Source organism: Lepus europaeus, chromosome 8, assembly GCF_033115175.1.
Source record: "Lepus europaeus isolate LE1 chromosome 8, mLepTim1.pri, whole genome shotgun sequence".
In the NCBI taxonomy this organism is placed as follows: Eukaryota; Metazoa; Chordata; class Mammalia; order Lagomorpha; family Leporidae; genus Lepus; species Lepus europaeus.
Window position 1 is genome coordinate 106622347 of NC_084834.1, and position 15093 is coordinate 106637439.

General features: G+C 46.6%; 1 protein-coding gene across 4 annotated transcripts in view; it reads left to right on the forward strand.

The window, feature by feature from the left end:
* GRSF1 (G-rich RNA sequence binding factor 1) overlaps positions 1–15093 on the forward strand; it is a 50085-nt gene that overhangs the window by 27036 nt on the left and 7956 nt on the right. For 2 of the 4 annotated variants that reach the window (XM_062198729.1, XM_062198728.1), the window contains exons 1-5: positions 4176–4544; positions 6959–7115; positions 8163–8318; positions 9414–9557; positions 10442–10577. In XM_062198729.1, the coding sequence (XP_062054713.1) occupies positions 4191–4544; positions 6959–7115; positions 8163–8318; positions 9414–9557; positions 10442–10577 (947 nt within the window). In that variant the 5' untranslated portion in view covers positions 4176–4190. Of the gene's footprint in view, positions 1–4175; positions 4545–4669; positions 4817–6958; positions 7116–8162; positions 8319–9413; positions 9558–10441; positions 10578–15093 lie in introns of those variants that run through there. The other 2 variants (XM_062198731.1, XM_062198730.1) reach the window with 2 other exon arrangements.

Below are 15093 nucleotides of genomic sequence, written 5' to 3' on the forward strand. Positions count from 1 at the left end.
ATTGATTCGTAATCAGAATAATTATCCACTTCCAGCTCCTCTCCCAGCTAACTAACGTGCTCTTTAGAGCTATGAAGACTTCCTTTGAACATTTTTCCCTAGGGATGGAATAGAACTTTTTTTTCTTTTCCTCACACTACCTTAAATCTAGAGTGCTTACCCCAATTTAAACTCAGAAATTGTCAGAAAATTATTCTGATAATCTGCCTGTACTACCCTGTATATGCTTATACATGGGCCAAAAGGCCATACCAGAAGAACAATGTTGTAGGATTCCTTTATTATACAAAAAGTGGAGAACTCTCTCCTATTTAAAGCTACTCTCAGCATCTGTGCTTTGGTGCCTGGCCTCTTTTACTTTCTAGGAAACCACACATTGATTATGCCTATTTTTCTCCTGGTTACTTAGTCTTTCCCAGCACCACTTCAACATATTCTAATCTCACCAAATTTAATCCAAACAAAGCAAAACAAAACCCACTTTCGACCTATACTGCCTTATGCTCTATCCCTTTCTTCACCCACAAAATCAAACTTTGCCCTTCCATCCCCATTTTTTCACCCTTTGCTTTACTCTGGTATCTACTATCACTACCCTACACAGCTATGGATAAGGTTTCTGAAGCCTCCCTACATCACTAAATCCAAGATGTTTCTGCCTGTTCTCATTTCACTTGAAGAATTGATGAAGTATTGATCCTTCTAAGTAGGTGACACTTTTATTATTCCCTCTTCCAGAAACATGCTGTTGGCTTCTCTTAATTTTCCTTTTAATCTCTCTTCCTCTTATCTCTCTCCTTGCAGGTTCATTTTTCTGTATGTGACAGTAAATGTTCAAGTACTACAAGTCTGGTTTCTAGACTTCTGTTTTCACTCCAAACTTGGTCCTAGGCAACCTTATCCACACCAGTAGCTTCATTTATACTGACAGTTCTCAAATTAATAGTTGTAGGTCAGACATCTCTATCTCAACAGCATGAATTCAACACTTGCTTGCTTGTAATATATCTATATTTAATTTAAACTTTCCCAGGGACATAAAATCATCCTCACCCACACAATTCCAAATATAGTAACAATGGAACAACAGAACACAATACCCTGTCAATCCTTCAGTTCTGTTAATTCTACCTCCAGTCTCTCAAATCTTCCCCCTTCTCTTCATCCATCTCCAGTTTTACCATCTTAGTCCCAAACAGTCTCTGAGGGCTGATCCCTCTCACATGGTTAAGCCACAGCTTGGAGGGTGGGCACTGTGGTCATGGGTTATCTATAGCCCATATCAGAGTACCTGGGATCTACCCCTGCTTCTACTTCTTTTTGTTTGTTTGTTTTTTAAAGATTTATTTATTTATTTGAAAGGCAGAGTTACAGAGCAGCAGAGGCAGAGAGAGAGAGAGAGAGTCTTCCATCTGCTGGTTCACTCCCCAGATGACTACCAACGATTGGAGCTGCGCCGATCTGAAGCCAGGAGCTTCTTCTGGGTCTCCCATGTGGGTGCAGGTGCCCAAGGACTTGGGCCATCATCTACTGCTTTCCCAGGCCATAGCAGAGAGCTGAATCAGAAGCATTTGGGACGCGAATCGGTACCCATATGGGATGCCAGCACTGTAGGGGGCAGCTTTATCTGCTATGCCACAGCGCCAGCCCCCCTGCCTCTACTTCTGACCTTGCTTCCAATCTTGGAGGCAGCAGATGGTGCTTCAAGTACTTGCACCCCCATCACTCAAAGCGGAGACTTGGATGGAGTTCCTGGCTCCTGGCTTCAGCCTGGCCTAGTACTCACTGTTTTGGGTATTTGGGCTCTCTGTATCGACTGTATCTGTTTCTCTCTCTTTCAAATATAAGTAAGTAAAAGTTTTAAGTCTTTCAATATAGGCTTTTGACCAACAGTTTTACTTCCATAATTAAAAGTTAAATAACTAGCACTAAAAAGTGGTGTTTACAGTTACTTGATTTTAAAATAACATTTACTGGTGCTGGTGTTGTGGCAGAGCTGGTAAAGCCACTGCCTATAATACCAGCATCCCATATATGAGCGCTGGTTCCTGTCCCAGCTGTTCCACTTCCCATCCAGCTCCCTGTTACTGGTCTGGGAAAAGCAGCAGAAGATGGCTCAACTTCTTGGGCCCCTGCACCCACGTGCAGACCCGGAAGAAACTCCCTGGCCCAGCCCTGGCCATTGCAGCCATTTGAGGAGTGAACCAGCAGATGGAAGCTCTCTCCTGTCTCTAATTCTTTCAAATAAATAATAATAAGTCTTTTAAATTTATTTCTATTTGAAAGGTTTGGAGAGGAACAGAGACAGAGATCTTTCATCTGTTGGTTCATTCCCCAAATGCTCACATCAGCTGGAGCCAGCCCAGGCCAAAGCCAGGAACCGGTGACTCAATCCAGGTTTTCATGGGGTTGTCAGGTTCCAAATACCTGAGCCATCACCTGTTGTTCCCATGTGTGTGCATTAGCGAGAAGCCGGAATCAGGAACGGAGTTGGGACTGAAACCCAGGGACTGTTCAGGGATGCAGGCATCCCAAGTGGCATCTTAACTACTCTGCTGGATGCCTGCCTTGCTGATACTTCAGGTTCACAGAGTTGAACTCGTCACATCTTTTCTTGTTCTTTGCTTTTTGGGAGAAGAAAAGTTTTCTTGAGAAGTACTGAGTTTTCCTAACCTAAAGGTAGTCCAAGGTAAACAAGTTAAAGTGCAATAACCTAAAATATCTAAAAACCCCACAAAATGCAACCTGTCAGTGTTGTGTTTTTCTGTTTAAGACCTTGTCAGGTTAGGATGAATGACTGGGAAGATCATACTTTGCTTTTATATATTTTAGCAAACAAAATAAGGTTCTGGAGGTGACAGTAGTAGATGGAACAATACTGAAACATGTTGATGGGCCAGCTTTGTGGAGCTCCATATCAGAAGTTCAAGTCCCCTACTGCTCTGCTTCCAATCCAGCTTCCTGCTAATGCTCCTGGGAAGGTAGTGTGTGAACTGAGCCCGAGTGCTTGGGTTCCTGGCACCCATGTGGGAGACCAGGGTGGAGATCCTGGCTCCCAGCTTCAGCCTGCCCCTGACCTGGCTGTTGCAGCCATTTGGGTAGTGAACCAAGAAGTGCAAGATAGCTCTCTCCCTCTCTTTATCACTTTGCCTTTCAAATAAATTTTTTTTAAGGTTTTGCACTATTATTTGTTACACTCATCCTTTTTCCTTTTTAAAGATTGATTTATTTATTTGAGAGTCAGAGTTACTGAAGGAGAAGGAGAGAGAGATCTTTTATTCGCTGGTTCACTTCTCAAATCGCTATAACCTGAGCTAGGTCAGGCGGGAGGCAGGAGCCAGGAGCTTCCTCTGGGTCTCCCACGTGGGTGCAGGGGCACCTCCTACTGCTTTCCCTGGCGTGTTCAGCAGGGAGTGGAGCAGCTGGGACTGGAACAGTCTCCTATATGGAATTACAGGGCTTGTGGTCGCTCCTTAACGCGCTGGGCCACAGCACCGGCCCCATAAATACACCTTTTTTAAAGAAGAAAACTGTTGATAATCCATCCACACGTTCTAGAAGTTCGTGTGATGTATACATTCCTACGATATTTTCCATAATAAAGTTTTTTAAAATTAGCCTTTCCTTTTGATCCTAAGAACTCCCTTTCGCCCACTTATCTTTGACAGGTCCTGGCAACAAAAGGAAGGAAAACGCTGAAGCAGTCACTATTTATTTGGTGCAGATCCCTACGTGTCCGCCCGCGAATGCACTCTCATGAGGGGAGGCGCTCTGTGTTCACTATCAGCTTAAGTATACAGCGCACCTTGGAGCAGAGTTCTCTCAGGCTTGTGGTGACCAAACCTCCTCCGACGTTTTCCCGTCTGTTTACAACCGGGCGATCACGGCTCCTCACGTCACGCGTTCCGGGGCCCCTCACAGCCCGGACAGCCTCGCCCCCTCGCCGCGAGGCCTCAGTTTCCCCTCCGGCTGAGGGGCGGCCCCGGCCCCGCCCGACCCGCGGGCGGCCCCGCCCCGAGGGCGGAGACCGGGCGGAGCGGCGCGCTCCTCCGCCTCCTCGCGACTCGCCGCTGCCCCCGGTGCCGGCGGCGCATGTGCCCGGCGTCCCCTCCCCGGCCCTGGAGTCCGCTTCCCCTCCGCTCGCGCTGCAGCGGCAGCCGCCTCCAGGCCCCGCGCCGCCGCCGGAGTCCATGGCCGGGACGCGCTGGGTGCTCGGGGCGCTGCTCCGGGGCTGCGGCTGCAACTGCAGCAGTTGCCGGCGCACCGGCGCCGCCTGCCTGCCCTTCTACTCCGCCGCCGGCTCCTTCCCCTCCGGCGTCTCGGGCCGCCGCCGCCTGCTGCTGCTGCTCGGGGCCGCCGCGGCCGCCGCCTCCCAGACGCGCGGCCTCCAGCTCGGGCCTGCGCCCGCCGGGAGGCTGGCGGGCCCTCCGCCCGCCGCCACCTCCGCCGCAGCCGCGGCCGCCGCCTCCTACCCGGCCCTGCGCGCCCCTCTGCTGCCGCAGTCGCTGGCGGCGGCCGCGGGCCCGGCGCGGGGCTACAGCCAGGTACGTGGGCGCCGCGCGGGGCCGCGCGCGGGACCCCCCCATCCCGGCGGCGGCGGCGGCGCGCATGCGCGCGCCCGGGGATCCGCGGCACGCGCCGTGCACCCCCGCCCCCCGGTCCGCTCCCTGCTCCTATTGGGCCCGGGGAACAAGGGCCGCTCTTCCAGGCCTGCGATTTTCTCCTGGTTTTGCGCGCCCCCGGAGTCTCTGGTCGGTTGGGCAGTGTACGTGGGACCGGGGTGCATGTTGAGGCCTTGTGTCCCGCCGGGCCCATGGTAGGTGTCGTGAGGCTGCTGACACCCGCTCCCCGCATCCCCGTCGCCGTCCACCCGCCGGCTGTGAAGTTGGGAGGCCGGACCCGGCGCGGGGCTGGGAGCCGCCGTGCAGCCGCCGCGCTAGGCCCGGGCGTCCCTGGGCGCCGCGCGGGCAGCCGCCGCCGGCAGGGTTCGTGCGGGGATGGAGCCTGGAGCCCGGCGCGCCCTGCTCGCTCGCCTCCTCGGGCCGAGGCGGGCTGCCCCAGTGCACTGAAGGTCACCTCTGGAACTCCGCTCCTTTGACACGAGGGCCTTTAGCACTGCGGGGCGCCTCCCGCGGGGAGAGCAGTCGGGACAGTGTGCGGTACTGGGGGCGGAGGAGAGACTGCGGGGAGTGGGCCTCCAGGGTCGAGGCCGCAATTTGGGGTCTCCAAAGTGAGTCCACCGTTTTTTTTTTTTTAAATTTTTTTCTGATTGCACATATTTTGCGCCTGCTGTGTGCAGCGTCCGCCTCTGCTTGTTCTGTGGCGTCTGAGAAGTGGCATGCACACTTTTGGACTCCCTGGCCCCGGATGTTTGTCTGAATTCAGTTTGTGCTGCTTGGATTTATGGAAACTGGGAGGTGAAACAGCATGGCTGCTGTCTGCCAGGGGCTGAGCTAATTGATTTGAATCCTGGCCCAATACTTTTCTGCTGCGGTGCTTTTTGGAACGCTGGCGAAATGGGGGAAAGTTGCTCTAAAACAAACAGCCCATCTCCAGTGAGCCTTTGAGCACTAGGGCTTCTCTGGATTGATGTATTTTCTTCTGTAAAATTGACTACAGCGACAGAATCTGTTGAGCATATACTAGTACTGTGTGTGTTACACACCATGCTCCCATTTATCCTTGACTCCCTTAAAATTAGAGCCCAATCTTCATGAAAGGATGGATGGTACGCAGGTGTCTCCGAAAACCTGGTTTGTCGCCCCACGTTGCTGTTCCAGTACCTGATGCGTTATTAAATTCCAGTTGTGGCTTAGTCTTAGAACACGGAGGTCTTTAGGGGCGTCTTCAGCTCCTGTCGCCTCGCACTGTTGCTTGCTGTGGGCTTCTTGTTCACTTGTCTGGCGTGCCAGCTGACAGATTAATCTTTCCAAGGCGTCCTGCGGCCTGGATTTACCCACTGCTCCACGTCTTTTATTAACGTCCCTTTGCCTGCCCAGTGAAGGGCACACGTGGAGCCCAGGGGTCAAGGCCTGCTGCTGCATCCTACCAGATCCTTTTGCCAGCTCATTTTCTGTGGTTCCTGAGTGTCCTCTACAGTTGGGACAAATGGGAGTAGTTTGCTGTTTTCCAAATGGGCCTTTGTTCATATTACTTTTTGTCTCCACCTCTCAAACTGTAATGCCCTTTTCTATATCCCTGTATCACCTCTTGATTCTTCTGTTAGTGCTCTGTTTTGAATTCTTTAATATTTTGTATCTTAAGTATAGCACTTGAAACATCTATGCTTGTCTGATTCAAGATAATAATCTCGGGGCCTGTGATGTGGCTAGCGGGCACCGCCTGCAGTGCTGGCATCCCATATGGATGCCAGTTGGAGTCCTTGGCTGCTCCATTTTTCATCCAGCTCAGCTCCTTGGGCCCCTACGCCCACATGGAAGACCCAGAAGAATCTCCTGGTTCCTGGCTTTAGTTTGCCCCAGCTCCAGCTGTTGCAGCCATCTGGGGAGTGAACCCCCGGATGGAAGTCTCTCTCTCTCTCTCTCTCTCTCTGCCTCTCTGTAACTCTGCCTTTCAAATAAATAAATAAATAAATAGATAGATATTTACAAAAAAGAGATAATGTCTCTGAGAGGAGAGTATCCCTTGCATTGAGTGTAAGGGGCACTCAAATGTTGGTCAGGTTGAAGGGATGCATCTTGTACTACTTTAATTAAAACATTACTAGGTATAATTTGGGGCTGATGCATTTTAAAATATATGGCCTGCCAAAGCAGAAGGCTATGCCTGCTTCTTGCTTTAGGGTGTACATTTGGTGCCTAAACAGGACATGTTGACTTTGTGAAGCTTTTTGCATCTGAAATATTACTGTCATCTAACGCATTAGTTTGTAGAAATAAACATTTTCTGAGTGGGCTGTCCAGGAAATACTTTTACCTATCTTCATTTCTCTTGGAAGGAGTCCAAAACTACCTACCTGGAAGACCTTCCGCCACTCCCTGAGTATGAATTGGCCCCATCCAAGATAGGAGAGGAAGTGGATGATGTTTTTCTCATTCGAGCTCAAGGATTGCCCTGGTCGTGCACTGTGGAAGATGTGCTTAACTTTTTCTCAGGTACATTTCAATTCTGTCAATTCGTGTGAGTAACAGGTAGTCCTGCAAGCTCTGCAGTCAGGTATGCTGGAGACAGTTTCTCTGATGGTTGGGAAGAGTTTTATGTTGGCTCTTCTGTAGTCAGACCAAGTGACACTGTGTGTATGTATCATCTGTGGCCTGTATATGCTTGCTTTTTTAACTTTGTGGTACAGTATTTCATGTTAAAACTGTGATATGAAACCAGTTTTCTCTGAAGTTTTAATATTAACATATCAAAAAGCAAACCTGTTCATGGAAATAGTGGATTAAGAGTAGCTCTTTATGTAGAACATCCATTTAGAATACAAGGTCACTTGGTATCAAGTGATAGACATCGTTTAGTAACGTATTTGGGAGATTTTATAATCTGTGGTTTGTGTATTTAGTTTCTACATCTGACTCTCAATTTTTCTGTTCAGAGGCTTTTAGAAGGTGCCACCATAAAATGTGTGGAAGAGTGTAATGTATTAACTGCCATAACGTGCAGAGGATTATGTAGGTCAAGCATTTTATGAAGCTGCTTGCCACTTACATCTTTGCCTTACTCCCATTGTAAGAGGTGTGCGGTATGGGGAAGTCTTTCCTTCATTATCAAAAGTGTGAAAAGTAAAATTATGGTAGCAAAAATATTCTTATAGGAGATGTTTTTAGAGGCCTATGGATGTGATTTTAAGACCCTCATGCATCAACCCAACCACATATTAATGCCTGTAAGTGATTTGAAACTGACATGGGAACACTGGAGTGGACATCATGCATTTGGTGTTGGGCCTAGTCTGACTTGCCATTTGCCGGCCGGGAGATCCTGAGCCTGTGTGTCAGGGCTTACTTATCCTGGCTGCTTGCAACCTTATAGAGATTACCACCTGATTAACATTTGGATGGCTTCAGAGAGGGGAGTTGTATAAGGGATCTGACAGGCATAAAAAAATGTGGTTTCTGCTGTTTCTGGAAAATTGCATTCTAGCCACTTGGGTAATTGAACTGAAATTTTGCTTTTAATTGATTTGATTTAAATATTTTTAGACTGCAGAATCCGCAATGGCGAGAATGGAATACACTTCCTCTTAAATAGAGATGGGAAACGAAGGGGTGATGCCTTAATTGAAATGGAGTCAGAGCAAGATGTGCAGAAGGCCTTAGAGAAGCACCGCATGTACATGGGGCAGCGGTACGTGGAAGGTATGTGAAGCGAGCTGCTGGCTTCTGAAGATTCTTGCTTTAGGTTGTACACTTCTCAGGGACGTTTTCCTATGCTCCCTGACAATAGTGAAGTAGTTAGATGCTTTGAATGTGATATTTTATAGTCTGTGAAAATGAAGCAGTGTGATAATCTCAGTCTCTGATCTATAAAATGAAGATGTTGACCAAGTTTGTGTTAAAAATTGAGTGGGTTAGCGGTGGGCGTTTTACACTGCAGTTAACACATTGCTTGGAGCACCTGCATCCCTGTTAGAGTGCCTGAGTGCAAGTTCTTGCTCCACTACTTCTGGTACAGCTTCCTGCTGATGCACACCTTGAGCGGCAGCAGGTGATAACAGCTCAAGTACTTGGGTCCCTGCCGCCCATATGGGAGACCTGGATTAAATTCTAGGCTCCTGACTTTGTTGGCCAGGCCAAGCCTGGCTGTTGCAGGCATTGGTGGAGTGAATCAGCAGATGAGTAATCTCTCTCTCCCTCACTTCTTCTCTGCCTTTAAAATAAAGTGAAAATAAATAAGTAATTTTTAAAAAATATTTTGTTTATTTATTTGAGAGGTAGAGTTACAGACAGAGAGAGGGAGAGATGGAGAGAAAAGTCATCCATCCACTGGTTCACTCCCCAAATGGCCAAAACAGCCAGAGCTGAGTTGATTGAAGCTGGGCGCTAAGAGCTTCTTCCGAGTCTCCCATGCAGGTGCAGGGGTCCAAGCACTTGGGCCATCTTCCACTGTTTTCCCAGGCCATAAGCAGAGAGCTTGGATCGGAAGAGGAGAAGCCTGGACATGAATTGGCTCCCATATGGGATGAGGGTGGAGGCTTAGCCTACTGTGCTACGGTGTTGGCCCCAAAGTAAAAATTGTTTAAAGAGTCGAGAGGATTAAATGAGTTATGCCTGGCGCATGTTTATGTATTCAATAAATGTCAATCATTTTCCCATGAGAAGTAATAAAGCTGAAAACAGTTTTTTGAATTCTTGGATGATTCACCAAGTGGTAATATTTGATTTTTAAAAAAACTGGCTGGCCTCTTCCTTTGTTTTGTGAACTTTGTATCCAATTTGTGCTTTTCTTTGCAGTATATGAGATAAACAATGAAGATGTGGATGCCTTAATGAAGAGCCTACAGGTCAAATCTTCACCTGTGGTAAATGATGGCGTGGTTCGTTTGCGAGGACTTCCTTATAGTTGCAATGAGAAAGACATTGTAGACTTCTTTGCAGGTGCTTTTAATTTATATCGTGTTTGGGTATCATTTTCCCCCCATTTCCCTCCATTATCTCCTTCTGTATTTTATTCTGTCAGGCAGGTCTTTAGGGATTGTTAAATTTTGAAGTGATTTCACTATTGAAGAAAATATTGTCTTGTAATAGTGGCCATATTTGAGGCAGTAACAACTTGTATGATTTTAAAGCATTATCTAATTCCTAGCTGTAAAATATACACCATAATTAGTTGTAATAATGTTAGCCTAGATCTCTATTTAGGGTACTTCAAAAGGTTCATGGAAAAATGGAAATAGAAGATAAGCCTATATTGGTGCAAAAAAAAAAATGAAACCCATGCATAGTTTTTTCACAGTAATGCATTTCTCATGAATTTTTTGAAGAACACATGGATTTAAAAAGGTTTTCGCATCAAAATCAAATTTTAATTCGTTCTTCAATGAACTTTTTGAAGTACCCCCTAGAGTGATGCATTGCTTAATGATGGGATACATTCTGAGAAAGGTGTGGTTGGGTGCCTTCTTTGCTGTATGAACATCATAGAGTAGTGTGTTTACACCAAATAACAAGGCTGCAGAGTCACTAGGCAGCATAATCCTATGGGACCACTGTTGTGTGTATGCTGTGTTGTTGATGGAGTCGTTAGGCAATGCATGACCTCAAAAAGTGAAGGGTGGACAGTGTGTGTTTTAGAGGGGCTGCTTGGACCCTAGATATTTTGTAAATACAGATATTAAAATGTGTTAACACTTTTGGCTGCACAATATTCAAACTTTGGGACTTGCAGAACAGCATATAGATTGTATTAGTGAGTAATTGTGTTCTAAGGATACAAAAAGTCCTGTTAGCAGCACTAATTTGCAATAATTTTGGGGTCCTAGGTCTGAATATAGTGGACATTACTTTTGTGATGGACTACAGAGGGAGAAGAAAAACAGGAGAGGCCTATGTGCAGTTTGAAGAACCCGAGATGGCCAACCAAGCCCTGTTGAAACACAGGGAAGAAATTGGTAACCGGTGAGTAGATAATGTTTTTCGATGGCAGAAGTTTTGCACATCAGGTCAGTTTGATACATGGACTATAATATGACTGTAAAATTACCCAAACGCGGCTCACTAGGCTAATCCTCCGCCTTGCGGCGCCGGCACACCGGGTTCTAGTCCCGGTCGGGGCACCGATCCTGTCCCGGTTGCCCCTCTTCCAGGCCAGCTCTCTGCTGTGGCCAGGGAGTGCAGTGGAGGATGGCCCAAGTACTTGGGCCCTGCACCCCATGGGAGACCAGAAGAAGCACCTGGCTCCTGCCATCGGATCAGCGCGGTGCGCCGGCCGCAGCGCGCTACCGCGGCGGCCATTGGAGGGTGAACCAACGGCAAAAGGAAGACCTTTCTCTCTGTCTCTCTCTCACTGTCCACTCTGCCTGTCAAAAATAAAAAAAAAAAAAAAAAAAAAAAATTACCCAAATGCAGAAAAGTAGTGAGAAGAAGATGATAAGGCATTAAATTTCTGTCACTTGTAGTAACAAATTATTAACGTCTGTTATATTTGTCTCATTTTTGTATGTATGCATTTTTTTTTAAAGATTTATTTATTTATTTGGAAAGTCAGAGTTACACAGAGAGAGGAGAAGCAGAGGGAGGTTTTCCATCCGCTGGTTCACTTCCCAATTGGCCGCAATGGCCAGAGCTGCTCTGATCAGAAGCCAGGACATGAGAACTTTTTCTGGGTCTCCCACGTGGATGCAGGGGCCCAAGGACTTGGGCCATCTGCTGCTGCTTTCTCAGGCCATAGCAGAGAGCTGTATAGGAAGTAGAGCAGTCAGGACTTGAACCAGTTGCCCATATTGGATGCCGGCATGCAGGCGGCGGCTTTACCCACTATGCCACAGTGCCGGTCCCCAGTATGCATATTAAAATTACATTTTCTGACATAATTACTATATTACCACATCTGAAAAATCAGCAGTTACTTAATAAGAGTCTGTAATGATCCTTTCCCACATGTACCAAAAGTATTTTTTGCAGTTGGTTTAGAATTCAGAGTTTACACATTGCATTTGATTATTGTCCCTGATTCTCCTATAAACTAGAGCAAATATCCTTCTCCTTTATTTACTCTCAATTTGCAATTGACTTTTGAAGAAATTGGTCAACTGTCTTGTGCTACGTCTCATGCTCACATCCGTCAGGATGCACATATTGATAGGTGGTTTGAGTTTCAACTTTAGTTTGAGATATAATAAAAAATGTCAACTTTTAATCATTGTTTTGATGCTTTCTGGCCTTTTACTTAGCTCCTTTGAAGTTAAAAAAATTCATAAGTCATTCTTTGTATTTTATTTCTATTTATTTGAGAGACAGACTTAAAGGGGCTGGTGCCATGAGCTTCTTCCAGGTCTCCCACACAGGTGCAGGGGACCAAGGACTTAGGCCATCTTCTACTGCTTTCCCAGGCCACAGCAGAGAGCTGGATCAGAAGTGGAGCAGCCGGTACTGGAACTGGTGCCCATGTAGCTTGCCAGCACTGCAGGCAGTAGCTTTACCTGCTATGCCACAGTGCCAGCCCCTCAAAGGTCTTTTGAGAAGTAGTGCACCGATCATTTTTCATTTGGAATGGTTTTCTGTTTGCTGATGTGTTTTCAAACAGAATTCAAAACCTGCAACTTGGTTTAATGCATATCTCTTGACCTTTAAAATGTATTTGAAGCAATATTTAAATAGGACTTTAAAATTAGGAATTAGATGTCTTTAAATTTATGCATAGTAATTTTACACTGTTAAATAATTCCCTTCTCACATTCCCTGTCTGCATATTTTGAATGTGTTTATTAAAATATTTTTAAACATATTTGCCTACATTGTGCTGTGTGGATGGTTTTCACTAGATTAATTCACTAGTTGTTTTTTTTTTTTTTTTTTTTTTTTTTAAGATTTACTTATTTTTATTTGAAAGTCAGAGTTAGAGGAGAGGCAGAGAGAGAAAGAAGTCTTCCATCCGCTGGATCACTCCCCAAGTGGCCGCAACGGCTGGAGCTGCGCCAATCAGGAGTCAGAAGCTTATTCTGGGTCTCCCACACGGGTGCTTCTTCTGGGTCTCCCACACGGGTGCAGGGGCCCAAAGACTTGGGCCATCTTCTATTGCTATACCAGGCCATAGCAGAGAGCTGGATCGGAAGTGGAGCAGCCAGGTCTCGAACTGGTGCCCATATGAGATGCTGGCGCTTCAGGCCAGGGCGTTAACTCTCTGTGCCACAGCGCCGGCCCCAATTCACTAGGTTTTAATTATAGATTTCTTTTTTAATTTTTTTTTTTTTTTGACAGGCAGAGTGGACAGTGAGAGAGAGAGAGACAGAGAGAAAGGTCTTCCTTTTGCCGTTGGTTCACCCTCCGATGGCCACCGCGGTTGGCGCGCTGCGGCCGGCACAGCGCGCTGATCCGATGGCAGGAGCCAGGGGCTTATCCTGGTCTCCCATGCGGGTGCAGGGTCCAAGCACTTGGGCCATCCTCCACTGCACTCCCTGGCCATAGCAGAGAGCTGGCCTGGAAGAGGGGCAACCGGGACAGAATCCGGTGCCCCGACCGGGACTAGAACCCGGTGTGCTGGCGCCGCAAGGCGGAGGATTAGCCTAGTGAGCCGCGGCGCCGGCTTATAGATTTCTTTTTAAAGATTTATTTATTAATTGGAAAGGCAGAGTTAGAAAGAGTGACAGAGAGAGAGAGAGAGAGAGATCTTCCATCCACTGGTTCACTCAAATGGCTACAATGGCCAGGGCTGGGCCAGGCTGAAGCCAGGAGCTTCTTCCAGGTATCCCACGTGGGTGCAGGAGCCCAAGTATTTGGGCCATCCTCTGCTTTCCCAGGTGAATTAGCAGGAAGCTAAATTGATAGTGGAGCAGCCGGAACTTGAACTGGTGCCCACATGTGATGCTACTGCTGTAGGCTGTGGCTTTACCACAGTGTGTCACAGGCGTTGGCCCCTAATTATAGATTTTTAAGTTCGTATGTTGTACATTATTTACAATGCAAATATATACAGCCTCTGTTCCATCTACTCCTGGGCCCTGAATAGTTTACGGTGGTTGCTGATCCCTTTTACTTCATCTTGAATGATGTATTTTTTTCCTTTTTCTCTCCTCAAAGATCCTTTAGTTCCTGGACTTCTAGTCACACTGTTGTTTCTCTTTCTCTTGGACGATATAGTTAAAAATAATTTGTTCTCTTTGGCAGTGGAGTTCATATCAATTAAAACTTGTTTTGTCACACAAAAAAAGAAGTAGTGCTCATTTAATCTTTATATAAATTCTGTAAATACAAAATTTTTTAAAGATTTTATTTACTTATTTATTTATTTGAGAGGCAGATTTACAGATAGAGGGAGAGATAGAAAGGTCTTCCATTTGCTGTTCACTCCCCAGATGGCTGCAATGGCCAAGAGCTGGGCCCATCCGAAGATAGGAGCCAGGAGTTTCTTCCAGGTCTCCCACATGGGTGCAGGGGCCCAAGCACTTGGGCCATCTTCCACTGCTTTCCCAGGCCATAGCAGAGAGCTGAATTGGAAGTGGAGCAGCCAGGGCATGAAGTGGTGCCCATATGGGATGTCACTGCCTTAGGTGGAGGCTTAACCTACTATACCACAGTGCTGGCCCCAATATAAATGATTTTTACAATTTACTTTTAATAACTTAGTTTGGAAAAGCAGTGTTGAGAAAAAACCAGATGCTTGGACTTAATAGTCCCATTGTCGCCATGGTAGCCAATCAGAATTGACAATTTTTGAATTCTCTTTAGCTTCATACTGAAGCTTTCGGGGGAGTTAGCTCTTCTCACACTGTGACTTTGTGTCTTACAAGATAGGACCAGTTTTGGCAAGATGAAATTGCAAGGCTCCTGGAGATTGTTAAGGGGCGAGTGTGTGTGTGTGTGTGGACACCCTTCTTGCCAGATGCTGTCCTTTGCACACAATTAGCCTTAGCATAGTTGTTCACATGAAGCAAAACAATTAAAAAAAATACTATTAAAATGCATTTGAGGGGCCGGTGCTGTGGCGTAGTGAGTAAAGCCACTGCCTACAGTGCCAGCATCCCATATGGGTCCCAGTTCAAGTCCCAGCGTCTCAACTTTCTATCTAGCTCTCTGCTATGGCCTGGGAAAGCAGTAGAAGATGGCCCCAAGTGCTTGGGCCCCTGTACCCACGTGGGAGACCTGAAAGAAGCTCCTGGCTCCTAGCTTTGAATCGGCACAGCTCCGGCCATTGTGCCATCTGGGGAGTGAACCGTTGGATGGAAGACCTCTCTCACTTACTCTCTCTACCTCTGCCTTTCTGTAACTCTGCCTTTCAAAAAATAAAATAAGTAAATCTTTAGAAGAGTGCATTTGAAGGAAACTTCAACAATGACCTACTCTCATGGACTTAATGTCTATAACTGTTCTTACTTTCCTCCCTGTCTTTGGGAACCTGTGTTTCTTAAGCTGTTGGAAATATATATACATGTTTGTTTTAAATGCCTTCAATGTAAAGTTACTTTGTGTTACTCAT